The sequence below is a fragment of the Amphibalanus amphitrite genome, unplaced genomic scaffold, assembly GCF_019059575.1.
Source record: "Amphibalanus amphitrite isolate SeventyFive unplaced genomic scaffold, NRLGWU_Aamphi_draft 000117F_arrow, whole genome shotgun sequence".
Classification (NCBI taxonomy): domain Eukaryota; kingdom Metazoa; phylum Arthropoda; class Thecostraca; order Balanomorpha; family Balanidae; genus Amphibalanus; species Amphibalanus amphitrite.
This window is the reverse complement of record NW_024881612.1, coordinates 308,447-334,596: the sequence shown is the minus strand read 5'-3', so window position 1 is coordinate 334,596 and position 26,150 is coordinate 308,447. Positions and strand designations below refer to the sequence as shown.

The 26,150-nt window shown below is 52.6% G+C and overlaps 3 protein-coding genes across 16 annotated transcripts; 2 read left to right on the top strand and 1 right to left on the bottom strand.

The window, feature by feature from the left end:
- Positions 1 to 163: 163 nt before the first annotated feature.
- Positions 164 to 6,351, top strand: LOC122381284 (dr1-associated corepressor-like). 13 transcript variants are annotated; one of them, XM_043365279.1, is made up of 8 exons: positions 625 to 694; positions 832 to 935; positions 2,430 to 2,534; positions 3,119 to 3,191; positions 3,654 to 3,747; positions 4,119 to 4,268; positions 4,758 to 4,844; positions 5,599 to 6,351. In XM_043365279.1, exons 3-8 carry the CDS (start codon positions 2,496 to 2,498, stop codon positions 5,873 to 5,875), a joined length of 720 nt encoding a protein of 239 aa, XP_043221214.1. In that variant the 5' UTR covers positions 625 to 694; positions 832 to 935; positions 2,430 to 2,495; the 3' UTR covers positions 5,876 to 6,351. The 13 variants fall into 13 exon arrangements, with proteins under 13 accessions (XP_043221210.1, XP_043221220.1, XP_043221215.1 ...); XM_043365275.1 differs by lacking the exons at positions 625 to 694; positions 832 to 935 and adding an exon at positions 164 to 484; XM_043365285.1 differs by lacking the exons at positions 625 to 694; positions 832 to 935 and adding an exon at positions 369 to 440.
- A 946-nt stretch (positions 6,352 to 7,297) lies between these two features.
- LOC122381265 (neutral alpha-glucosidase AB-like) lies at positions 7,298 to 18,182 on the top strand. Its single transcript, XM_043365237.1, has 14 exons — positions 7,298 to 7,744; positions 8,075 to 8,164; positions 8,869 to 9,294; positions 9,577 to 9,653; positions 9,939 to 10,083; positions 10,999 to 11,100; positions 12,107 to 12,359; positions 12,766 to 12,905; positions 13,223 to 13,410; positions 13,635 to 13,795; positions 14,018 to 14,752; positions 15,160 to 15,383; positions 15,825 to 15,922; positions 16,586 to 18,182. Exons 1-14 carry the CDS (start codon positions 7,737 to 7,739, stop codon positions 16,690 to 16,692), a joined length of 2,754 nt encoding a protein of 917 aa, XP_043221172.1. The 5' UTR covers positions 7,298 to 7,736; the 3' UTR covers positions 16,693 to 18,182.
- Positions 18,183 to 18,417: 235 nt separating this feature from the next.
- On the bottom strand, positions 18,418 to 26,019 carry LOC122381301 (NADPH:adrenodoxin oxidoreductase, mitochondrial-like). Of its 2 annotated transcripts, none has more exons than XM_043365307.1 (9): positions 25,984 to 26,019; positions 25,326 to 25,529; positions 24,964 to 25,182; positions 24,322 to 24,534; positions 23,819 to 24,011; positions 22,651 to 22,897; positions 22,089 to 22,180; positions 21,271 to 21,438; positions 18,418 to 20,887 (listed from the first exon to the last, which is right to left on the bottom strand). In XM_043365307.1, exons 2-9 carry the CDS (start codon positions 25,518 to 25,520, stop codon positions 20,745 to 20,747), a joined length of 1,470 nt encoding a protein of 489 aa, XP_043221242.1. In that variant the 5' UTR covers positions 25,521 to 25,529; positions 25,984 to 26,019; the 3' UTR covers positions 18,418 to 20,744. The 2 variants fall into 2 exon arrangements, with proteins under 2 accessions (XP_043221242.1, XP_043221241.1); XM_043365306.1 differs by having other exon boundaries at positions 25,936 to 26,000.
- Between the last annotated feature and the right edge of the window lie 131 nt (positions 26,020 to 26,150).

The following is a 26,150-nucleotide window of genomic DNA, read 5'->3' as shown; positions in this document are numbered from 1 at the left end:
GAGAAAAAATAGTTTCACAGTTGACTTATTAGTCAACGAGGTCGCCTGAGATCCCCATATTCAAAACAATAGGAGAAATCACAGACGGCAAATCGGCTAGCGGTATTTTCGTTTCGATCGGCGGATCGGCCCAGTAGTTCCCGTGTTATAGAATTGCCGCAACAGGCAAAATCGTTAAACTGACCTTTTAGAGCTAACAAGGTCATCTAAGGTCACAATATTGAAAACTGCTAATAAAATTGCATAGAAAAAGTTTACAGGTGGTGTTTTGTCTCAATCAGCCCTGTTGTTCCTCAGTTATAGAATGGCTGCAAGGATGGCGGTCGATTAGTGTTGTCCGTCCCAAGATTCTTGTCCGTATTTATAGTCACCGTCAGTCACCGTTATGGTCACCGTGGTCCGTCCGAGCAGCTTATGGCCAGGAATGGACGCATAAGCAAGCAAGTACTTATTTATCCGTCTGTGCTGCCAGCGCTGCCAGGCAGTAAGTTTCACTTTTCTGGTGTCCAATTGGTTTACTTTGACGAATAGCTGTCAACGCTAGCAAAAATTTGGCAATCTTATGCTTGTATGAACATCTTATTTAGAAACACAAGCTCCTATTTCGCCGCATTCATTGAAACTGAGTGAATGTGTTTATAGATAGGGTTACACATGTGTTTCGGGAATAATCCCTTGAACATACCATATAAAAGTAGCTATATCCAAAACACTTTACTTTTATCCATCACACTTTTATATGGTGTGATCAAGGGATTATTCCTGAAACACATGTGTAACCAATTTTAATATAAAAAACACATGCCCATTGCCTTTCCCATTTATATCAAGGAAATTTTATATATAATCTGACAAAAATGCTTCATTGCTTCCTCATTTTCTTGACTTTTAAATGCTGAATGAAACAGCTCAGTGTGTCATGTGGGGCTAATGCGGTAATACCCCTTTGTCAGTGTATTTTAATCTAGTGACAGTGTAGTCCATGGCTGGGCGGAATACCACACAAATCAGTGTTTGAACCAGTGCGTGGTGCGTGGGGTGTGCGCGGTGCGGTGTTTGAATGGACGCCGGTGAAAACAGGGCGCCGGAGGGCATATTAGTCACTTGATATTTGGAACTGTGCCTGCTCCAAGGGCCTTCTATATGCCAAACGTCACGTGTAAATTTCACGAACCTTGATCAAATTGCCCCAGGCGCCCTTTTTTCACCGTTGTCCGATTGAACACCCCCACGGGCCACGGGTTTCGCGAATATCTCACGGCGGCGCTTCGCGTGAAGCGCCGCCGTTTTTGGCACACCTTATCATAAATCTTTTCTACATATGTTGAGAAAATTTCAGACCTAGGTCACTTAAGGTCAGGTCACCAGGTCAGGTCAAGTGGCCTCACTACATAAAAAGTTTCAATGTCTGCCAAAGCTACACCAAGTAACCGATCGCTTTTAAACTTTCAGAGCTTGATAAGAGCAACATTATGTAAAAAATGTATATCTTGGAATTTTGATATCGATGACCTAAGGTCAGGTCAGTTTTGCGAGCTCCATTATAAGTCAATGGGAGAAAATGGAAAGTTGCCTTTTTTAGACGGAAGTGATTATAAACACTCAATAATGAATTACTAGTATCTTTGACGCACTAAACATGAAAATGGCACCCTTGACCCCTGAGGTCATCTCAGGTCACCAATGGTATCTGAGTGCTTTTCGCGAATAACTTTTGATAGAGGCATGCTAGAGCGATGAAAACACATTAGTTGTGTTAAGCTCGACGATACGGATCGACTGGCATGCAACTTGACCCTTACCGGTCAGGTCATGACCTTGACCTGAGGTCAAATTTTCAAGTTGACCTTTCAAGGTCAAGTGATATTCAATCGACGCATCTTGACGAAAGGAACACAATGCTGGTAAAAGAAAGTTTGTGCAAGGTTTTTGTCAGAAGCTATTGCAGAAAAACGGTTTCCGAAAAAATCGGCTATTTTGGCAGTTTTCGCCCCCTGCAGGCAAAACCGTTGACGGTAGGTCAAATCCGATAGAATTATCTAGAAAGAGCTTCAGTAGGGCTATCAAATGCGCTTTTCCGCGGCGCTGTAGCTTTATTAGTTTCCGAGCTGTACGTCGATTTGTTGAAAATTGTCGACATCTGGCCTACAAATCGAATTTTGGTCTTCAATGGCCTCTGTTGACCTGACCTTTGACCTGACCAAAAAGTGACTAAAGTTTTTTCTTCCTTATTTTTAACGCTCTTTCGAACGCCACCTTTCCCGTGTCGCTACGTGGCTCAGGAGCCGAGTTAGAAGGGGGGGGGTGTTCAAACACACCCCCCCCCCCAGCACGGCGTGGAAATCCAGGACCCCAGCTGGGCGCGGGATAAGGGCTAGATAAGACTGGACCACGACTTTCAGCCACAACATTGCTGTTTCATTTTTCAGGCTAATGTTTCTTTGGAAAGAAGGAAATCTGTAAATTGGCACCAGTGATTCATTTATATTATCAAAATGCCAAATCGGAAGAAGTTTAATGCCAGATTTCCACCAGTAAGTATTCTGCAATATTTTGTGCTTTTTTACTAAGGTAACCAGTCAGGCTTTGTTCAGTTTTCCTGGTTAAACAATTACTACTGCGCTTTACCCCAGTTGCTAATGCACATTAATCCTTTGTTGCTGACATTGACATTGACATTGCTGACATTGATATCACTGCTTGCTTATATTCTCAGTGTCCTGTCTTCATTGCTTTTGATTTGTGCAATGTATGATAGCAACCCATTTCAAGTTAGGCTGAGTGCATGAAATTTGTCGTAGTATTTTACATCTGACTATTTTAATTACAAAGAAGATATCAAGAGGTCATACCTGTTGTTACAGTTGCTCTTAACTTCTTACCTAAGAATATCTGCCAATGCCTCTTGGCACAACTGTTTGACATGGACACTGATGGACCATCAGGTCTAGCGATCCCGGGCTCTGGCGAGAGCAATTAACGATCGCCAAATCGATTCATATCGGGCGCTTTACCTGGGTCGGCTTAGACGGTTGACACTTCTGCCGTGGTGCTTGTGTGGGCTACAGTTTCCACACCCACAGTTAACTTTCTGTGATTTCATATCTATTCATTTCAGGCCAGAATCAAGAAGATAATGAGGACTGACAAGGAAGTGGGGAAAGTTGCTGCGCCAGTTCCAGCAGTGATCTATATCCTTTATAACCTACTGGCGTGTGTACACGTGCATGCGCCCTGTTGTTCACGCACGTGTGTGTGTGTGTGTGTGTGTGCGTACTTGTAGCCCCTGGAAACACCACGTCGTCAATCGTAGCCTCCAAACGTCAATATCTAAAAAAGCCTCAGTTGATTTGGAGAGACCACAATAGAAATAATGTGAACCAAAGTAACGATGCAGCCATTAAAACACGGGGTTGCAGTGTAATTCTTAATACGGTATTATACAAGTTTCGGTAAGAGGAAAACATTTTTGCGATAAAGTAATCTTGATTATTCAATATTCATTGCATATCCCGACTGTTAACATACAATAACCATCTGCAGGAAGCGTAGGAACTCTGTTGTGACTGACGATGTGTGCTGTTGCGCTGTCACGTGGGATGCTGCGGGGAGGTAGGCGAATTCATGCGCTGGTTTCCTTGACTGCCGTGCACCGCGCGCCCTGGAGCTGTTTGCTGAGCAGCTGCTGCAGCGGGCCGGCGAGGTTACTCTGTCGCGCGGATCCCGCACGCTCAGCCCCGCACACCTGTGAGTGACTGGGCTAGGTTTCTAGCAATTCTCATTCTCTTTTGATTGCATATTCCGTATTTATTGGACTGGCAAATACTCTTAAATACTCTTACCTGCTATGCAGTCACGTAAGTTTCAGTTTCAGTTTAGCTGGGCAATGCTTAGCCATTTAGTATTATTCATTTCACAAGGCTCCTCACTTGAGGAAAATCTTTGCTTCTTTGATATGAATTCAGCTGCTAAGTACCGTCTGTTTATAATGGTTAGCTCGGATAATTCACGCGAATGGCTCGTCGCTGTGCTGAAGTCACAACGATAATATAAAAGCTGAAACATTCGTTGACACACGTTTGAATGCCCGTTGCGGCACGCTCTGTGCGCTCGCGCAGGAAGCACTGCATTCAGACGGAGCAGCGGTTCGACTTTCTGCGCGAGCTGGTGGAGGATATTCCGGACGCCACTGAGTCAGAGGAGGCGGCCGGCTCGTCTTCGGCGGCCGCCAGGACGGCGGCTTCAACTTCGGCCGCCGCCGCAGCACGGTGGGTGCACTGGGTGCATGGTGGATCGGTAGTGGGTGAATGATGGGTGGAGTGGGTGAATGGTGGGTGGTTAATGGGTAGATCACGGTGGATGGCGCATGGCGGATGGTGGGTGGTGGGTGCTGGCCGGTGGGTGATGGTGGGTGTGGATGGTGGATTGTGGTTGGGTCACGGTGAGTGGATGCCGTGGTATATTACATCATTGGTCACCATGTTTATGATGGGATTCAAAATGCTTAAAAGTCTAAAATATCCATACGAAGATCGTTTTCCACCGATATCTATATTTGTATGTATGTTTAATATCCGTTGTTCAGTGCAGATCCTCGTTCTCATTATCAATCAATCAGAGTGAATATTCTGGTTTGTTCACTGATTCGTTCCTGTGTAATGCTGCAGCTGGGGGTGGCCACCTCGCTAGACTTCCTCGCTCACTCACTGGTCTGTGTCTTCGCTGCATATTCTTATACGTCTGTCTGCGCCCAGCAGGTCGGTCGGCCGTCCACCCAAGTACCTGAAGATGGACATACCACCGCGTGGCTCGGTACCGTCCAGCACCAACGGCCCGCCACACAGGTAGGTAACGGGGCGCGGCGGGACACACCTGTGCGGATTTGGGGAGGGATGGGGATGTCCGCCGCCTCCGGCCGGATGTGCCCCCACCAGCTGTGTGCAGTGGCTCTACCGGGGGAGCGTAGGGAGAGTGAGGGCTACCTGCGGCTATCAACTGCTGACTGCGTACAAATTTGGTGCAGGCTATGCTGACTGTCAGTAGAGGGGGAGGGCATAGCAGGCTGTTTTTGCTGACAGATCACAGCGATTTGACTAAATCGGCGTGACCAGTGTTCATCATGGGGTGTTGACAGTACAGACTACAGAGTAGCACTATCCATCGGGTGAATCATTTGCTACACACTTCTGGTGCAGGCTGGATGCTGTGCACCGGCATCCATTAGGCGCAGGCAGGGCTGTACTGGTGTGCCGGGTGCCCATCGAGGGGACTGTTCTCGACGTGGTCTTTTGTGGTTACCGTGCTGATATTTCCCACAAATAGATCACCAGAAGTATGTTGTGCTTACTGACGGCGCTGGGTGTTTGCGAACTGAACGATGTGTTCACTGTTCAGTTCGCTGGGTGTCAATTCGCCACTCAGACCGGCCAACTGCGGTCTGGGCTCCCTTCCGTCCGTGTGTCTGGTTGTGCGTGTTCAATGTTCATCTCTGTTGGTAACCATTCCATAGTGGTGTCTGTGTGAATAAGTCTCGAGTCTCGACCCAGTGTGCTCCCGTGTACACTGTACCGTCATCTGACCGGGTCTGTCCGCCCGCAGCGCTCCCCCCGGCCGTCCGCCGGTGCCGGGACTGATCCACACCTCGCTGCTGGGCCTGACCGGCGGCGCCGTCTCGGCCGCCGCCACCGTCCCCGGCGAACCGTACTCGCCGCTCGCTCTGGCCACCAGCGTGACTCCGCAGCCGCCGCCGGCGCACGGCGGCCCGGCGCAACCACCGGCACAGCCGCCGGCGGCCCACTGCGGGCCGGCGCGGCCGCCGCCGCTGGCCGTCCGCTACGGCAGCGTGACCGACACCGACGGGCCGGAGGGACTCTGAGGGATGCACGGAGGGACTCTGAGGGACGCACTGATAAACCGACAGGATGTACTTTTGATGGCTTGGCAGAGCGGCCCGAGGGACTCTGAGAGACCGACAGGAGGACGACCGAGAGACGCTGAGGGCTTGACGGAGCGGGCTCGGAGGGACGACAGAGCGACTCGACGGCCTTTGGTTGATTGACAGAACGGCCCTGCGCCCTATGAGAGACTCAGGAGCTCGACTGCCCCTGAGGGACTCGCAGAGCCTGATCGCGTCTGCTGCCTTGTCGGCGTCCGTCGCACCCCCCCCCCCCCTGACCCGGCCGGCGCCCGCCCGAGCAGCGCGGACCAAAGTCACCCCCCCCCCCCCGCCTCTGGCGGTCCGGCCTGCAGCGGCTGCCGGCTCTGTGTTAGCCATGGCGCCGCTGTTTCAATTTGTACAATATTTTGAAGCGTTATCAGTCAAGGGTAATACAGTTTCTTTGTATGCGATAATTGCGTTTGGATGATTGATATGTCAGGCTACTAATTCATCTATTCTCGTGAGTACGGCAGTGTTGCAAATGACATGCTGCGTGCGATTGCCGTCGGCGCGGGGCGGGCTCACTGAACCTTATCCCGCACGTCGATTGTACACCCAGTACACAAAACACTTCAACTTGGTCAAGCTCGATACTCAAGCCTAGTGAATGTAGTATCGGGTCGACAAAGGATTTCCATCACGACTACAAACTGTGTACTCGCATCACTAATACTGACGAAAGTATGGCTTGTGGAGCCCTCTCAGGCTGGTGCTGTGTTTCATACCGACGATATTTTATGATGATGCTGAACAAACATCAAACGTGGCCAAACATGTCGAGAGTTGTTGGAAAGAATGTGTGTGTGTGGGGGGGGGGGCGAGGAGAGATCCAAGAGGGATAGGTATCTGATACGATGCTGGATCAGACCCTCACAGTGCCGTAGTGGAACCCAATAATGGCCTGCCGCAGGCCAACTTCAGCTCCGGCTGGGAGGGGACCGCCGCACTGATGAGCATATTTTTATAGGTTTGTCTGTACGGTATAAAAGCAAGATACGAGGAAAGTGCAACACAAAGTTGAAGGTACTGAGCAAAAGAAAGGCCGTTCAACAAAGCGTCTGTCCCCATTTTCCGGGCTAATTCATCACTTTATACTCACCAATAATTAACCTATGATTTCCTTGATATATACATTTCCTGCCAATATCAATTCGTCGCCTTATCCACATACGTGTATGCATTGAATATTTGTCACAAACCTAGCGGTGAATTTGTGTGTATATATTTTATTGGTTTCATTTATGAGAAAAATTTGCTCAGGTGAACGCAACTTAAACCTCATCAATTAAAAATTATTTGTATCTGATATGTTTTAACTGAAAAAATAAATCAGGCCCAATTTTTCTTGTAAAAAAATCCGCATTTACTTCGGGAGTCAAAACTATGGGGAGCCGTAGTCAACTCAAAGTCAACTTTTCGATGACTTGGAGATCGTGCCGGCGCTCGACCCCGGATGATAAGGCGTTTTAGTGTGATATCATTTAGAAATAATTGATCTGTTGGTCAATCATACAAGCATTGTATTTATCCTTCGAAGGAGTCCAAGCCATTTAGCCACTTTCGAGTTAAAGGAATCGGTTAGGCTGGTGCGATTGTCGCACTTCGTTAAAAACGAATACCAATTCTTGACACTGAATTGGAGGCGTACCCTCATGAGATGTGGGAGTGCTTATAAATAGAAATATAGGTACCTACTGTTATATCGTTAGTGATTACCCTGTGATTCTACCAGAGTGTGAGGTTTAGCCTTGTAATTTTCTCGTGAGATTTGAACCGTCGACATAAACATCACAAAGCCATGCTAAGGTAAGAAAAGTCATATAGCTGATAAATGTGTTGAGAGTGAAGGACATGGAGATGTTATGCACTTTGTAATCCTTACCTTACCCTACCTTAGGTGGTCTTCGGGATAAGAGGCTACTCAGCCTATGGGTCCTGCTCGTATTGAGTAAAAGGCATTGTCGGAGAGGCTGTATAAACTTTAATTAAGTGTGTTGAAAGGGGGATTGCTCATGATGGTGCTATGGAACTTAACTGTTTTCATGTTAAATCAAAATAGCACTATTTGATGAAATTCTGGTGTTTTTGGATGGCTGGAAATGCATGATTTTCATAGATTAAATCACCATTTTTCAGATGGATAGTATATCTGGCAGTTTTTGGCTGCCTCTCTGTAGCAGTGGACCGTGGGAATTTCAAGACCTGTGATCAAAGTAGCTTCTGCAAGTAAGTTTTGGCCTGGGAAATAAGTCTGAGCATGAGAGAGAGAGAGAAAGAGTGTGAGATGTGAGAGAACTAAGAGTACAAGAGCAAGAGGAAGGAAGAGTGAGAGTGAGAGAAAGAATTAGAGCATGAGAAGAAAGCAAGGGTGTGAGAGAAAGGAAGACGGAGATTGAGAGTGGTTGAAAGAGAGTGAGAGGAGAGAGGGAGAGGGCATAGGAGGGAGAGGGAGAATGTGAGATGGTAGTACAAACGTGGTCATGTGTAGACCTCTGACCTGACCATGTCATCTGACCATGCCTGTAACCGGGCCCAGCCTCTAGCATGACCCTATCTCTGACAGTGTGACAGTGTGACTCTATTCTGTGACTTCCCTTTGACTGTGACTCTTCTATGACTCTGTAGCTCTCCTTATTGTGACTCTTCCCCTCTGACCCTGTGATCTCTGACTCTGTGACTCCCCTCTGACTCTGTGACTCCCCTCTGACTCTGTGAATTCTCTCTGACTCTTTGATTCCCCTCTGACTGTGTAACTCCCATATGACTCTGACTCCCCTCAGACTGTGACTCCTCTGCCTCTGTGACTTTTCTGACTCCCCTCTGACTCTGTGATCCCTCTGACCATGTGACTCTCCTATGTGATTCCTCTCTGACTCTGTGACTCCTTCTCACTCTGACTCCCCTCTGAATGTGTGACCCGTCTGCTGCAGGCGGAACCGGGCACTGACGCCGGGCCAGTCGCCGTACCGCGTGTCGCCCGACTCTGTGGCGGTCTCCGGCGCGGAGGTGACGGCGCGGCTGCAGGACGGCGCGGCCGCCGGCGCCGTGCCGCTGCGCCTCACACTCACAGCACTGGCCGACACCACAGTCCGTCTGTTCGTGGTCGAGGAGACCCCGCTGCGGCCGCGCTACTCGCCGCAGTACGCTCTCGAGCGGCCGCCCACCGCCGACCCTGCCGGCTTCAAGGTGGTCTCGCAGACGGCCGAGCGGCTGCACTTGTCGTTTGGCACGGACGGCCAGCTGGTGCTCAGCTACGAGCCATTCCAGCTGGAGGTGGCCCGGGCCGGCACCACCGTCATCACCGTCAACTCGGCCGGCCTGTTCAACTTCGAGCACTACCGCCCCAAGCCGCAGCCGTGAGTCACCGACGGTCACAGAAGACTGCACCAATGTTTTGTGACGTCATGCTGGCTCATTCATTTTGTAACATATTTGACAGTTATATTTTATGAATGGTTGTGGAGTTCAAACATAAGAAACAAAACAGCTTAGGAGCAATGTTTTCGGCAAAGACGGCTAGGTGAAAGTTCTCATGTTTTGCCATGCAGCCGGTGTTGTTTGTATGAAATCTGGGCTCAGGTATGGTGCTTAGAAGGCACTTTCTGCGATCTAACACGTCATTACGTGTGTGTGCACAGGAAGGAGGCGGCGGCGGAGGCGGAGGGAGGCGAGGCCAGCGACCAGGAGCAGCCGGCCGCCGACAGTGAGCAGCCAGGTACGTGACACGATCCTGCCGCCGCTCCTCCGAACCATCCGCATCAACTTAGCTATGGAGCTCTGGGAGTAAGCTGGGGACTGATGTCAGTGAAAACAGTGAATGTCAAATAATTAATCAATTCAGGGGCGATCGAGTATGGTTGTTGCGATACGGGAACTTACCGACAACGTGCCGTAGGAAAAAATATAGCGTTTGTCACTAATCTGTGACTCCAGGGACTGAACGGGACTGTCGCTGACCGTCCTGCTCGGCCCGGCCTCTGACCGCTCTCCCCGTCGTCAGGCCAATGGGAGGAGAACTTCAAGACGCACCGGGACAGCAAGCCGCACGGACCGTCGTCGGTGGGCGTGGATGTGACCTTCCCCGGCTCGGCTCACGTGTACGGCATTCCCGAGCACGCCGACAACTTTGCCCTCAGTGACACCAAGTGAGTGGGGATGGAGAGACCGGAGGGCAATACAGGTAGGTGGTGTCCCTCTCGTAGTCGGTTGGTACGTGTCGGCGGGTACGTGATGATGGAGCACTTTGCTCCCCGAGGCCTCGGGGAGACGCTGTCCCCACGTGAAGGGGGCTCCGTTGACAGCAAGCAGCGAGTTGAGACGCCCATCGATCTGGCCAGCGCCCGAACCGCCATACGGCAGCGCGCCAGGGAAATGCAGGCCACGCGTGCACACCGGCACCCGCACCCCCAGCCCACACCTGGACTCCAAGACCTCCCGCGCTGGGGGCAAGTGACCGTGTCGCAGCTGCGGACCGGCCACTGCCCCCTGGCACGAGCGACGCTCCACCGCCTGGAGCTCACCCTGGACCCTCTCTGCCGGGAGTGCGGTGCCGAGGACACCGTTCGCCACCTCCTCACCGAGTGCCCAGCATTCGCCACCACGAGACGCCGGCTCTGGGGGGACCCCTGCCATCCCTCGACGAGGTCCTCTCCGGGCCGGCCGGCAAGATAGTTGAATACATTCGGCGGGTGGGGCGGTCCGAGCCGCCGCTCGACCAGCCCCCGTCCGACGCGCCTGCGGGCGCGTCCACGTGACGTGCGACGAAGAAGAAGAAGGGCAATACAGACATGGGAGCCAAATGACCGAGGGGCTGCGAATTGCGGGGCAGTGCTTCCGAACAACCCACCTGATCTTATGGGTGCAATGCCCTTACTACGTGATGTGACATTCTATTCTATTCACAGCTCATTTTGTCCTTACTAGTTACATGTTGTACTTCAATAGTTGTGACATTGGATCCAACCCATCAGCCCTAGGTGTAACACTCATTCTGTCCCATCATGTCGGGCGACTGGCTATACAATTCGGACATATTCTGACACTGACCCCCGCCTCTGCAGGTCAGGAGAGCCGTACCGGCTGTACAATCTGGACGTGTTCGAGTATGAAGTGGGCAACCCGATGGCGCTGTACGGTTCCGTGCCAGTCGTACTCTCACAGAGGTATGTCATCAGAACGGAACAGGCGCCGTGCTACTGCCGTTCGAGATCGCACTGCTGTCCGTGTGGTGTTTCTTTCCTTTTTGCTTGACGTACCCGATATTTCTGTCTATTTTTCTATGTCTCTTTTTTCTCTCCCTCCTCATTCTCTACCTCTTCCCTCCCTTTCCTTCCTTCGATTATATGTCAAACATCAATAATTGATGATTGAAAATAGCTTCAGTGCATGCACTACTTCAATATGCAACAACACCATTTTTGCTTAGGTGATGCCACTTAGGTGGACCTCCCTCATGACAAATTATATCGATACTGATCGTGCCGGCGTCGTCCTTCCATGGCTCGCCTTTCGATTCGTGAGTGGCGTCTGTACGTCGATCGGTGAATCGAGTCGGTACGTCATTTGTTCGCCGACGTCGTGCGTTACATGCCGCCGGTGGACTATAATGCCTAGATCAATCGGGCGGTACCGGCTGGGGCGTTTGTCCGCGTGGAATATGGACGAAGCGTGCCGGGGGAAGTGTTTGAACAGACAGTAGACACGTCGTGTGGAGTACATACGGTCGAAACGTGCTAGCAGGGAATAGTCCTGTGAAAGAAACACGAGCTCGCCTGTCGTGATGGATGCACTGGATCAAATTATGAATGATCCGTCGCGTCTCGATATGAGAAATACGATGGTGGTGGTAAATATTACTGTCATTGCATCAATCGATATTGCTGAAGACGTGATTCCGGATGACGATTTCGCATGACGGCTCTTTTGGATTTATGATGTGGTTTCAAGCAAATCGTTGAAAATTAGCATCATTTGTCAAAAACGACTTGACCGCGAATGCAGTTTTCGTTGCAATATTCCTTCAACCTTTTCAATGCAGTCTACTGACATCACGTATGGATGGTCTGACTCCCCCCCCCCCCTCCTACTGAGTGCAGTGCTGGCGTACGCTGCTCCGTCTGAACTTCCCCTCCCCTCTGACATCTGACACCCTCCCCTCGCCCGTCACAGCGCCACGCACGGGGCGGCCGGCGTGTTCTGGCACAACGCCGCCGAGACGTGGGTGGACGTGCGCTCGGAGCCCGACTCGGGCCTGGTGTCGACCGTCACCTCGTACCTGGGTGGCAGCCGCGCGCAGGCCAGCAAACACCTGCACTGGATCTCCGAGTCCGGCGCGCTGGATGTGTTCCTGATGCTGGGCCCGACGGCGGCCGATGTGATGAGGCAGTACAAACAGCTGACGGGCGTCACTCAGCTGCCGCCGGTGAGTACAGGGGGGGGGGGGGGAGTTATAAGGGAGGGTGACGGCAGGGTATAGGCAAGGGGGACAGCGAGACGCGAGCACGAGCCTCGCACACAGGTTGGGACGGACAGGTCGTGCGTAAAAGGGTCAGCGGGATGAACACAGGCCGCGGGACGCCAGTGTTGAGATAGCCGAACGAACACAGGCTGGGAAGTTACTGGCCGCTGCACGCAGGATAGGAACAGCTGCGGGATGCATGGCCGTTTTTGTGTCTGTGTCCGCTGATCCTCCTTCCCTTTGCTTTCCGCGCACCTTTGTTCTGTGTCTCCTGTTTCTCTCTTCCCAGTATGCTCTCTAAGTGTTTGCAGGCTGTCAGCTGTGCCCCCCATTTCCCTCTGCCATGCTGACCGCTCCCTCTCCGTTCCAGCTGTTCGCCCTGGGCTACCACCAGTGCCGGTGGAACTACAACGACCAGCGTGACGTGGCCGAGGTGGACTCTCAGCTGGACAGACACGATCTGCCGTTCGACACCATCTGGCTCGACATCGAGCACACGGACGGAAAACGGTCAGAGGAAGCGCAGTAACTGCGCGCGTGTGTCGGACGCAGTGTGTGCATATTACAACTGACTGGTGATTCATGAGCCACAGGTTTTCAAAACCAACTCGTCGACGTTGCCAGGTGTCAATATAATCAATATGTCCTCCCAGCGCAGTAATAATTCACACGCGCCGTCAAAGTAGCCACATTGATCTCGTGCGTATGCACTATGCAGTCTTTTTGGATGGCGTCATGTCGATTGTTGGTATCCTGAATTGCTCGGCGAGCGTATTACCCCGCTTACCACTTACCCCTCTTACCCCCTTACCCCTCCCGTTCATCAGCTACTTCACCTGGGACAGTCACAAGTTCCCCTCGCCGGAGGAAATGATCCGTAACGTGACGTCACGCGGCCGCAAGATGGTCACCATTATCGACCCGCACATAAAGCGCGACAACGGCTACTTTGTGCACGCGGACGCCACGGCCAACGGATACTACGTCAAGGATCGCGACGGAAACGACTTCGACGGTTAGTATACACTTAACAGTAGTATCGTAGGAGGATCGTAGCGATTGGCCCAGGCACGGGCTCCTGAACTCGGGTGGATTCGGCTCAGGACTGAATTGGACCGAACTAACGCGTGCTGTTCGGAAACCCAGGACCCAGCTCTTACACCTCCGTGATTGCTTTGCTCTTTATGGACGTTGTGTTTGTGGCATCGTGATTGATGGCTTCCCCTTTCTCGTCACCAGGCTGGTGCTGGCCCGGCTCCTCGGGCTACCTGGACTTTTTCAACCCGGCCGTCCAGGAGTACTGGGCGTCCCGGTTCCAGCTGGACAACTACAAAGGCTCCACGCTCGACCTCTACACGTGGAACGACATGAACGAGCCGAGCGTCTTTAACGGACCAGAGGTGAGCGGCGAGTATGTCGATGTGAGAGCCCTTGTCTTCGTACATCTGACAATACGCCCCATGTCGCTCGCAAGATGTTGTACGTCACTTATCACGTCGATTCCATTATTTCAGGTAGCGCTAGTAGTGCCAACATGTCCCTGTTCATCCAACAAGGCCATGTCATTGCTCTGTGTAACTTGTGACCACAATCTGTAACCGCCCTCCCCCTCCCCCGCCCAGGTGACGATGCACAAGGACGCGCAGCACCACGGCGGCTGGGAGCACCGCGACCTGCACAACGAGTACGGCATGCTGGTACCGATGGCCACGGCCCGCGGCCAGGTGGCCCGCTCGGGCGGCACGCTGAGGCCGTTCACGCTGACTCGCGCCGCGTTCGCGGGCTCTCAGCGGTTTGGCGCCAAGTGGACGGGCGACAACACGGCCCAGTGGTCTCACCTGAAACACTCGCTGCCCATGTTACTCTCCAGCTCCGTGGCCGGGATCTCCTTCATCGGCGCCGACATCGGCGGCTTCTTCGGCGACCCGGACCCGCAGATGCTGGTGCGCTGGTACCAGGCTTCCGCCTTCCAGCCGTTCATGCGGGCGCACGCGCACATTGACACGCGCCGCCGCGAGCCGTACCTGTTTGGTGAGGAAACCACGCGACTGGTGCGCGCCGCACTGCGCCAGCGCTACCGCTTCCTGCCGCTCTGGTACACGCTGTTCTACGAGAACGAGCTGACGGGCATGCCGCCGATGCGGCCGCTGTTCTTCTCGTTCCCCGGAGATACGTCTGTGTACGGTACGGATGATGAGTACCTGATCGGCGAGGCGCTGCTGGTCCACCCGCAGACGGAGCAAGACGGCCGCTCGGTGTCCGTGTATTTCCCGGGCGCCGACACGGTGTGGTATGATGTGGATACGGCCGAGAGGTTCGTCCATGGCACCAGCACCGTCAGCACGCCCCTTGACAAGGTGAGTCGGTGACCGACCGTCTTGCACGGGGCTGGGTAACGATGACTGCTCACTTATGATAGGGAAGATAGGTTAGATAGGTAAGGCCTTCTCCGATTAAATAAGTTCTATGTCGATAGCTCTAGTAAGTGAAAATGCTGGTAGGCTTAGGGGGAATAGGTGCCTTTTTGTTCTTGCTGCACTAGTGACTCATGTGCGTTTTTAATGCAGAGTATGCATGTAGGGTACTGGTAAGTTACTTGTGATATCTCCGTGTGGCGTTGAGTATGACTTGTAGTATATGGTGAGTAACTCACCATTTGTGTCGGTAAATCTGTGCATCGTGGTGCGTTAGAATCTCGGTGCGGCGTTGTCGCACGGTGCCGCCGCGCCGGTCCCGTCTAACTCCGTCCTCCCCTCCCGGTCAGATCCCGGTGTACCAGCGGTCTGGTACGATCGTACCCACCAAGGAGCGACCGCGGCGCGCCAGCGCTCACCAGGCCTCAGACCCGTACACTCTAACGGTGGCGCTGGACGCTGCATGGACCGCCACCGGTACCCTCTACACGGACGACGGCGCCTCGTTCAGCTACAAGGACGGACAGCACATCTATCGCCGGCTCAGCTTCGAAAACAACACGCTCAAGTCCAGGTGCGAAATACTCTAAGAATGAAACACCGGACTTCTTAGAATTGAACTGAAATGCACTCATTCGTCTGGAATTAAAAGTTATTATTAGGATTATGTGCAGCATGTCCCGGAGTCTCTGCCGGTTTGGGTATGCTGAATGCTGCCTATGGGGTGAATGCTGCCACCGTTTGGGTAACCGTGTGTGTTACCGTTTGTTATTGCTGGCTCGGTGATTTGAGTTGGATGATGAGTGTGTCCCTGACCGAATTTTCCGCCTGTGTCAGCGCTATCTCTGTTAGCGGTGATATGAGCGGTGTGTTGACTGTTGACTGTGTCTGTAAGATCCCCTTACCGAGCTGTCGGATCGTTTCAGCGCCATCTCTGTTAGCGGTGATATGAGCGGTGTGTTGAATGTTGACTGTGTCTGTAAGCTCCCCTGACCACTTTGTCCACTCGTTTCAGCGCCATCTCTGGCAGCGGTGAGACGGCCGGCTGGGTGGAGCGGGTCGTGGTGCTCGGACTGGACAAGGTGCCCAAATCGGTCACCGTCACCTCCTCAGGTCAGTTCCGGCTCAGCTATGTACAAAAAGATACATATGGTATCATGGTCCTGTGTCACAGACTCACAGTGCAGTCCAGACTCCCTTCTACCGCATAAGTGCATATTCACCGTCAGCTCCTAAGTCAATCAATTTTCAGCCTTCTGAGCTCATTCAGTGACGCCTGACGGTACAGTCCCGGTCATGAGTCAGTCACTGTCCATCCCCTAGTTTTGGTGCTCAGTCACCATCGGCTCTTTAGATCAGCCATTCAATCCGGTTCATTCCGCTCAGTCACTGTCAGCAACAGTGGTCTGGCCAGGCGCCTACTCCGGTCCCAACATGTGTTACGTTCACATGGCCCATATCGATAAGCACCGGACACCGACGAAGGTCGATGGTCCGCAGTATGTACCGAGTGTTTTCTAGTTTCTACGCTTTGCCTGGGAAATTTTGAGACCTGAAATGGCCATCGACGTTGGCGGGTGGGATAAAGCCGTGTTTGTTGTTTGCCTACACACAGTTGCCATTTGCCAGCAATGGTGTTTTTGCCAGCTGAGGACTGCTGCTGTGGCTGGCCTGGTGCCGCACTCTGTCACATAAATGCCTTCTACCTCGCCCGCCCCCGCCGACTGACCACACTAGACACACCCTCAGCTAACCGGCACTGTGCTCCCCTCGCAGGCCGCGAGGAGAACCTCGACTTCAAGTACGACAAGGATCTGCTGCGACTGGTCATCAGGAAGCCGGCCGTGAATGCCGGTGCCGACTGGTCGATCGTGATCGCGTAATGGCCGCCCCGTGGCGGCCGCGCGGCGGCGGGCTGGTCAGTGATACAGAGCGGCGCGGCGTCGGCCGTGTCTCCTACGGTCTCCCGCGCGTTACGCACATTCCGGCCGGCATGACGCCTCGACTGGGACTGGGTGGTGTGGGCCGACTCTCTGGGACCCGGTGGGACCCGGTGGGACTCTGTGGGACTCGGTGGGACTCTGTGGGACTCTGTGGGAGGGTGGGTGTTGGTGGGAGGGCGGTCGCAGCCCTGGTTGTGATGCTCGCTCCGCCCCAGGCCGCTGTGTTTGGGTGCCCGGTGCTCGGAGACGCCAGCACTGCCGGCGCTATGCTGTACCCAACAGCGGCAGTTCTGTCTGAGGTCCGCCGGCGTCTGTACCGAACCGGACAGAGGGCTCAAAGGGCCGGCCACGGAGATACCCACACTGGTGCGTGGTTTACTCAGCCGCGCTAACTCCTACGGGGAGGCGCCGGCGCAATCTGTTGTCCGCTGTGCAGTGTTGATGTACCTTTTTTGTCGTCGGTATCTTAGCGCTAAGCAGGCAAGTAACTTTGTTGCAAGACAAAAGGCGATGTATGTTCGTGAGATTGTTTTCAGTATCCCCCAACAGATTCCACCGTTTTAATTTCCCTGCCTAACGATTAACGAATCCCGTCATCTTTACCGTTTCGCCGCCGTTTTCTGTTGTTTTAGCCATGTCTCGCTATACGATCCTGTCGTCTTCACCGCAATCTGGTCGCGATTACGTGCGCCGCTCGCCTGTCTTGCCGGTGGTGGTGGTCCTACCGATTTTGTGTTTGTCCATGTTTCTGTTATTGCTGTGCCTGTGATGTAATTTCGTGTCGGTCGTTGTCTGTAACCTATAATCTAGTATTCCTTTGCGTCCAGTCCTCGATCCATGCTATGCTGTTCTTAGTCTGTCCGGGTTCTTTGCCATCGAGCACGCACCTTGTCGCACTCTCCCGTCGGCCAATCGTGTGTGGGCGTCTCTCAGTCGTTTTGGCTGCGTCTCGTGTTTATCTAGTAATGTCCATTGCGGGCCTCCTCACCACTAAGGGTTCTCTGCCAGTGAGGATTCTTTACCAGCGAGGTTTCTCTCTACCAGTGAGGGCTCTCACCAGTGAGGATTCTTTACCAGCGAGTTATCACTACCAGCTGGAGCTCTCTCCGTCTCCGGCCTACGAGCCACCGGTGCCGCCGAGTTGACTGCGCGATAGCTGTTTATCTGCCCCTCGAGTATCAGGATCTGTGACGGAGGACGATCGTCAGACCAACTGCACGGCCGTGGTGGAGCGCTCCCCTCCCAGCCGTATAGCTCTATGACCTGGGGCCGCCGCTCCGCAGTGCCGCTGGCGTCCACCGCACTGCACTGCACCGTCTCGTCTCACGGTGTGCATCTGTTCGGCCGTGCGGGGCTGTCGCTCGACGGCCCCACGTGTGATCTAGGTAATAAGGATCGGTAAGAATACAATACAGGGGTGCGTGAGATGAGGACGCTTTTCCTGTAGTTTGTAGACGCAGTGGGTGCGCGGTCGTAGCTTAGTGCTGAGGATACTGCACTGTCAGCCGGGCCAGGTCACGAAACTGCCACGAATTGATTGGTTGTCGTGACCTCTAGTGGATCGTCCCCAGAGGAGGGCCGAAGTTGACCCCCCTCAGGCGTCCAACGCTACGGACCTACAGTGTCGATAGTGCAGAAACACGATGAGGTGGATACAAACTGCAGTAGGCTGTCGTATAAAGTATATTCGTAACATCTGAGTACAAAGCATCACAAAAAAGTGGCTAATTGTAACAGCTGAATAGCCTCAGTCATTCACCTTTTCCACAGCCTAAGGCGCTTCTAGATTCAGCACATCCAGCAAGTTCAGTACGACCCGTTCTGAGCGGGCCAGATCATAGTCACGTTCGACCACCAACTCACTGACTGTGCATAATACAGTCGATTCTAACAATGAAGCACTAATTGCACAGGACTCAATATGAAGTAATACTGTATGGGTCGTGGAGCGTTCGAATAAATGAACGCGCCACCTGTCAGAGCACAAACCTCTCGAATCGCACGTCTTTGCAGCTACTTGTCTTCCATCCTGCGCGCTCGACATCGCTAAAGCACTCACTAAACGGTAGATGCGAATACGAATCGTGTATGAGGATGAATGTAAAATGCACTTCAATTGTTTGCCTTCAATCGCTACCTATTGTTCGATATGAATTGACATCACAATTGCATTCAAAACCCAACAAGTCACAATAGTATCCCTTCTATGAGCATTTCTTGACGGGTATGATCTGCTACAATGGTGATCTATCGGCCATCGCTAGCTGCATTGTCGCAGCCGCTGTCTGCGCGGCGACTGGTCCCCTTCAGATTCACGGTGGCTCGCCCTTAAGAGACCGTCCGTTCGCCTTCACCGCACGTTGTACAGGGTGTCTCAAAAGTTCGCTTACACATTTCCCATGTCAATAAAGCATATAAGAACCGGCCAAAAATCTAAGGTTTTGGTGTCCGTGTGTACACTAGACAAATATGCATGCTTTGACAACTGATTCGGAAGGTTGGAAACCAAACCCTTTGCTGTATCTCCAAAAATATTTGCCCATACCGATTTTCGTCACTCCGTCAGCTGCCGGAGGCTGATAAAAGGTTACCAGCTTTCAAGCTCTTGTAGGGGAATCCCCTGCAGTTTCTGCGTCGGATTTAGGTTTGACGAGCTCCCCGGCAACATCCGCTTCTCCCTGAAAGCCGATAGCTTGCATCGACACCATCCGTGAGTATTTTGTAGGTCTTCTCTGGCGCTAACTCCTTCATGAATGACTGGCGCTGACCTCCCAAGCACCATTTTCCTTTTCAAAACAACCCCATTCCTGAACAAATGGGAAGTGCCAGGGGCAAATTTTTCGCAGCATATCGTAGCAGAATGTGTCGGCCATCTGTTTTTTAGACACATTTTGCAAAATTTGCAAATCCCGAACGCTCGTCATTCCCAATGCCAAGACCTTCGCTGGGTTTTGGAGTGTTTTCCTCAGGAGAGGTTCTGCTTTGTAAACGGCCAAAACCTGTCCATCGTGCGGTTTTGTCCGGATTTTGTGTGTAAAAGAAAGCTATTTGCTCCAGATCTGCCTCTTGAAACTTCGTTAGATAAAACTTTACATTAATTGACACTTTTGGAGGGTCACTTGTCCTCGGCATTGACGATTTTCGCATTATTTTCCCTCAAAATTTAGCGTTATAGATATTATAAACAATTTTAAATGATATTTTGTCTTTATTTTATGATGACCTGCAATTTTTGAAACTGGGTAACCTCTGTCTGTGAGCTTCTAGTCAGTTTTCAATAGTTATGACTTCATTTTCAGCTGCTTTCCGGAGCACGAGTCTGCTGCGGTACAAGGGTCGTTCAAAGCGCTGTTAGTCTCGCATGGTTTTGTCCTTCAAAAATTTTAGCCACCGTTTTTATTAGATGACCATCATGTTGTACTCATCCTCGCCGACACTTTGCCATGTGTCATTTCCGACCTAACCATTCCCATTACTCGTGAAGCAGAGAGTTTCTCAGCCGACCCGAGTATGCGACCTCCATTTTCATGCCTGATCCATGGTCAGAGGTGAACCCTTTTTGTGAGCTCATGAAGGGTCGAATGCGCTTGAAAACAATGAAGCTGCTTGAGGAAGGTTGTTACCAATGCCCATGCAAAATTTCGACTGTTAATTTCATGTTGATTCAGAATTATTGACAAAAAAGCATGGCTGGTACCTGTAAGCGAACTTTTGAGACACCCTGTACAGCTGAAGCCATCAGCGCACTACTAAACAAGCACTGCCAACAGCAGCTAGGTGTGCGACAGACTGTAGTAATTGGCAGCGAGAGCGAGCTCAGACAGAAAGTCCGATCGAGCTCAGACTATAGTCCGTGCAAACGGAGTCAGCAGTCTAATCGAGCTCAAAGCACAGCACAGTCGCAGACGGGACACCGGCTGGAAGCCCCGGGTTGTCCCGCGCGCCGCGGGACGGCAATACTGGCGCGGACGGTGTTTCTGCCGCAGCAGGTGCTACTGGTCGCGCTCCGCCCAGATGATGCGTCGCATCTCCTCCACTGAGGTCACCTTCTGTCGCGGCGCTCCGGTCTGCCGTCCGCGCTCCGTTTCCGCCTCGTCCAGCCGCAGCCAGTCGGCGAAACCCACTGGGCGAACACCTGGGAGGAGGGAGGGGACATCGGTCACCGTAATGCATCTGGGAGCTAAAGCACTTGGTAACATCGGTACCCGAAGGGACACCTAGGGACCATCCACTGGTCGCCGGTGGGGTATGCCTATGGGATACCGGTCACTGGACAGGAACCTAACTATTACCTAGAGACCATTAGTCATCGGATGAATACCTATAAGGGTCACCTATGTATGTACAAGCAACTCTGAACAAACAGAACAAACAGCTCTGGGTCACCGGGCGGACGCCTAAGGAACACATCGCTCACCGTACGAACACCTAGGGAGGTGAAATGAACCATGCCGCACTAACTATAGTCCACAACAGCTACTGGTCACAGCAGTCCCATGGACGCGCTGGAACACTCACCCCTGGAACGGATCGTCTCCAGCAGTTGGTCCGGCTCTGAACTCCTGCCGCCGAGCCGACCGGCGGCCAGGTCGTCCGAAACCAGCCGTCCCACGCCAAAGCTGGCCGTCATGGTGGAGACGATGACTCCGACGGGTCCGGTGCCGATCCAGCCCGTGGCGTACACGCCTACCGTGGAGTTTCGGGGGTATAGGTCATATTCATGGGGCAGACTCAAGTACAGCTACAGGCGCAGACACAAGAAATAGGCGCAAACATGACGCATGGCCACAGGAGTGGAAGCCAGGGCCACAGGTACAGGCACGGACAAGAGTGCGTGCGGACCAGCCTTCCCACTGAACAGGACGGGCCGGCAATGCACAAGTGACACCTTGGTCGGTGACATTCAGCCTAAAATGACCAATTGCAATGCAGCAGTGACGCACTATCTGCGGCCGAGAAGGTTTGGGATATTGAGCATCATTCGACAGCCTATAGCGGCAAGAGTCGCGAATAGCTTCCCCCTGACAACCATTATTAACCTTGTTAGCCACACAATGCCAACAATGTACAAACTGTCGCTGAGCTCGGGGTATTCAAGCTTCAACTGACAAAATCTGACATGCGAAGGGAAAACCCAGGTACCACCACCACATAGCAGGCCCTTGCCAGATCATACATGTAGCTGGTGACCTTCCAACTTCTGTCAATACCTACATTGTTTGCAATTCTTTCCCACCCAGAAGTCCCTGGACAGACTGAGCCAAAGTCGATCGGTCGACTCCCGTGGCTTCCCATCAATCATCATGCTTCCGCTGGTGTCAGGGGTAATAACTTACCTGGTATCCCCGTGACGCGTCCGTTAGTGTTTGGGATGACTCCTCGGTCGGCGTCAAACGGTAAGTCGGGGTCTATCGACTGGCCCTTGTACCTATGTGGACGGCAGACGGCGGTCACAGAGGCCTCAGGACATCTAAAACAGCTACGGAAACACGGACGGACACGAAAAAACAGCTGCGGAACACGGTCACTGTTGAATTAACGATCACAACCAAACCTTCAGCGACAGCCAAACTACCAACTGAACAGGCTGCGATGAGAGAGCATATCAATGAACTCCCTCCCTGCACCATAAAACCGTTCACTCGTGTAAACCGCTCGTTGGAATGCTCTGGGTGCGGAAGTCAAGGGAGACTTCCGCACCCAGAGCATTCCAACGAGGTTCATGCGGTTCAGTCATTGCAGGGAGATAAGAAGCGATGTTTGGCCGCCACTAACGCTAGTGCGCTGGGCGAGGAGAAGACGGGGTGCGAGAGGGCGTACGTGGGAGGAAGGGCCTGGCCCCCTGACTGAACCAGCGCTAGGCGAGAGGCGGGGGTGAGATGCTGCCCCCTGACTGACCCGGTGCTGGTGATGAGCAGCTGACACGGCAGTCGCTCCGTCTCTCCCGTCGCCGCCACCTTATCCCCGTCCAGTCTATTCACCGCCAGCCGCAGTTCCGCCACCCGTCCGGCGGCGTCCCCGTGCGCCTCCAGCGGGCTGCGCAGGAACCGCAGGCTCCAGGAGCGGCGGCCGTCGGCGGGCGACCGCCGGTCGCGAGCCGCCTTCACCATCAGCTCCGTGAGCCGGCGACGGGGACGGGGCAGGTCTGCGGTAAACAGGGTTGTGCTCGACTAAAAAAAAAAAAATTGCCGACTCGACTCATCATTCAACTTCAGAAAGCTCTGACTCAACTCTGACTCAAACAAGGAGTTGACTTTTCCCTTGACTCGACTCATGACTCAAGCGGCTCAATGAAAATATGAGTCGACTCAAACTTGACTCAAATTTTTTGTTGAGTCAAGTGAGTTGACTCAAAATTGACTCAGATAAAAAAGTTGTTGAGCGGGGGGGGGGGGGGGGGGTGAAAAAATCCGGCAGTAGGGCCAGGGCTAAGTTGTTACGCGGGGGCGGGGGAATGAAACGCTTTTATAGATTGTTTCTAGAAGGTTGAGTCAGCTGACTCATGTTCACAAATGTTTGACTCAACTCAATGTGAAAAGTTATTTTACTGACTCAACTCTGACTCAACATAACACCTTAATATTTTTGTCCGACTCAACCCTGACTCAACTCAACAGTTCAACATTTTATCCGACTCGACTCAAACCTGACTCATTTGAGTCAGAGTTGAGTCAAATTTCTGACTCGACTCATGAGTCAAACACAACCCTGGTGGTAAACAACACGGAGTGTCATAGACGGTCAGAGGTCCCGATCACCGCACGTACGAAACACACAGCGCAGAGTTTGTCTATCAGAGACCGACGGACAACAGGCAACGACGGATGAACAAACAGTCACTGCTCAGCAGACAGTCAGGACCCAGGAGTATCCCTACTATTTTCCTTCCTCCATTCCCGCTCACTGCCTTTCGCTCCTTACCTCCCTTCTCTCTTCCATCCAACAGTCAGTGGTCTATAACTTCCCCTCCCACCTTCCTTCCCGCCCTTCCCTCTCCTTCCCACCTTCCTTCCCGCCCTTCCCTCTCCTTCTCCCTCTTCCTTCTTCCCCTTCAGTCCCCACCCACCGGGCAGCTGCTTCTCCAGCTGGTCGGCCGGGAAGTCGTCCCACAGCGCCGTCACGCCCGGCAGTTGCAGCTGCTCGCGCAGCTCCTTGATGGTGAAGGCCGCCTGCAGCGGGCCGCGCCGGCCCACCACGGTCACGTGCCGGATACGGGACTCGGCCAGCGCCGACAGCGCGTTCTCCGTGATGTCTGTCTCCTGCCGGCGCAGAAACCGGTTACAGGGGCGCAAACAACGACTACGGTGGACACACAGACTACAATTGGCGCTATGCGGCTAAAGTCGGGCGCAGAGACCGGATACAGTGTGCAAACACCAGCTATAAAGGACACAAACTGACTGAAGTAGGCTCTGGCTAGGGCTACAGTGGGCACAAAAACTGCTCGAGTTGGTGCAAATCGCCGCCACGGTGTGCGGGACGGTTGCAGTAGGCGCCGACCGGCACCCATCATCCCACCTCCATCAGATCTAACCTCTTGCCCGCCACATATTTATTTAAGCCTCTGACCTTCAGCATGTCCAGGGGCGCGGTGAGGATGCGCAGCACGTCCAGCGCCACGTTGCCCATGCCGATGATGACGGCGTGCTCGGCGCTGAGGTCCGCCGGCGCCGGACAGCCGGGCAGGCCGTTATACCAGCCCACCAGGCGGCGCGCCGAGGTCACGTTGGCCAGCTCCTCGCCGGGAATCCCCAACGACCGCTCCTGGTCGGCGCCGTACGCCTGGTGCACACATACACCAGAGAAGGCTCAGTTATACCGAAATATATTCGATAATCTACACGGGGTAATTTCTCGTTTGTACCAGACGATGAAGGACATTCTCGAAGATCTTACCTCATGTAGATCACAACTGAAGCAAAAATGGGTAAAAACTGAAGTGTGCCAGGTTGGCGACTGACTGAGGGTTATATGACTGGGTGCAATTGATCTGGCGATGGATGCGACAGAACAGCGAGGTGCGAAACTTTAAAGGAAAACCAGCACGATCACAAAAACGACGAAAACGAACGAAACGAAAATAAATGATACGCTCGCCTCGGCAGACCTATATTCACGCAACATTCGAAACCCCCATGACCGGTCACCCTACGAGCGGCGCGACTCACCGAACGGCCGAAATAGCACCGCAGCCCCGTCGGTAGCACTGACCAGCACGACGGCGTCGTAGGCGGCGCGCAGCTCTGCCACCGACACGTGCTCGCCCACGGTGACGTCCGCTAGCAGCCGGACGCCGGGCAGTGCGGCCGTCTGGCTGAACGAGTGCTCCACGTTCTTTACCTCCGGGTGGTCGGGCGCCACGCCGTACCGGACCAGACCGAACGGCGCCGGCAGCCGCTCAAACAGGTCCACACGGCAGCCGGGTGTCCTCTGCGCGAGTGGCAATGGTCAGCGATACATGGGACAAAGGGTGCAGACAGATCAGCAATACACAGGACTCTAGACAGCTGTAGTTCGTGCAAAAATAGTGCCCAGTAGTGAGCAGTAATGAGTAGTAAATACTGGTGACCTACCTTGATGATCTGCTGAGCTGTATAGAAGCCAGCTGGTCCAGCGCCCACAATAGCCACACAAGGCTCTGTAGCTGCTGTGGTAGTCAGTGGTTGGCAATGACCGACTGGCGCCACTGTAAGTGGCTGTGCAGTAATGGTGGGGCGAAGTGATGCTGCCACATTTCGGCAGAGCCGTACACCAAGAACCCTGTTCATGATTGATCACTGAAAACATGAGTACAAGTAAAGTAGGCACCTGGATACATCTTTATCAAAAAGAGATTAGGTAGGTAGGTTAGGTAGGTATGTCAATGTTGATGTAGGTACCGGTACCCAACATTCCCGAGACCAAGACACTGCACAAAATGGGACTCAACGAGACCCAGAGTGGGAATAAGAATGAAACAATATTCCATATCTATTCAACTTTGTTTTTTCCAGCTATCACAATCAGAGGTGAGCAACCACAGGCCGCTGCCTATCCATTTGCCTAATTTTCTGCCCTAGCAAATAGTAGGGATGCTTCAATGAATCAATGATAATGATGATGATAATGATGATGATGAAGAATCATTTTCTACACCAGGACGGGATGCACTAGTGTAAAAAGCAAGGAGCATTTCCGTCTTACCACCGCCACCCCCAAAGCTAAAATGATGATAGCAGCAGCAACCTTTACCGCTTCATTCATCAAACGCTCTTCTAAAATGTTTTGTTTATGTTTTGTTTATTGCAAAAATAATTTGAGCCAACTGCGCAGGAAATGTATACAAAATAATGCAGCGAATGGCTGATAATAGTGTCGGCATTAATTATTTTGAAATTTTTTGCTATACTCTTCAAAAT

Coding starts and splice junctions, on each gene's coding strand:
- LOC122381284 (XM_043365275.1), top strand. CDS start 2,496: ATGCCAAATCGGAAGAAGTTTAATGCCAGATTTCCACCA. Junction 3,192..3,653: donor GCCAGTTCCAGCAGTGATCT/ATATCCTTTATA, acceptor ACTGCCGTGCAC/CGCGCGCCCTGGAGCTGTTT. Junction 4,269..4,757: donor TCGGCCGCCGCCGCAGCACG/GTGGGTGCACTG, acceptor TGCGCCCAGCAG/GTCGGTCGGCCGTCCACCCA.
- LOC122381265 (XM_043365237.1), top strand. Junction 10,084..10,998: donor TTTGCCCTCAGTGACACCAA/GTGAGTGGGGAT, acceptor CCGCCTCTGCAG/GTCAGGAGAGCCGTACCGGC. Junction 15,384..15,824: donor AACAACACGCTCAAGTCCAG/GTGCGAAATACT, acceptor CACTCGTTTCAG/CGCCATCTCTGGCAGCGGTG.
- LOC122381301 (XM_043365307.1), bottom strand. CDS start 25,520: ATGAACAGGGTTCTTGGTGTACGGCTCTGCCGAAATGTGGCAGCATCA. Junction 22,181..22,650: donor CTGCTCATCACCAGCACCGG/GTCAGTCAGGGG, acceptor CCGTCCACATAG/GTACAAGGGCCAGTCGATAG. Junction 21,439..22,088: donor ACGCGTCACGGGGATACCAG/GTAAGTTATTAC, acceptor ACTCCACGGTAG/GCGTGTACGCCACGGGCTGG.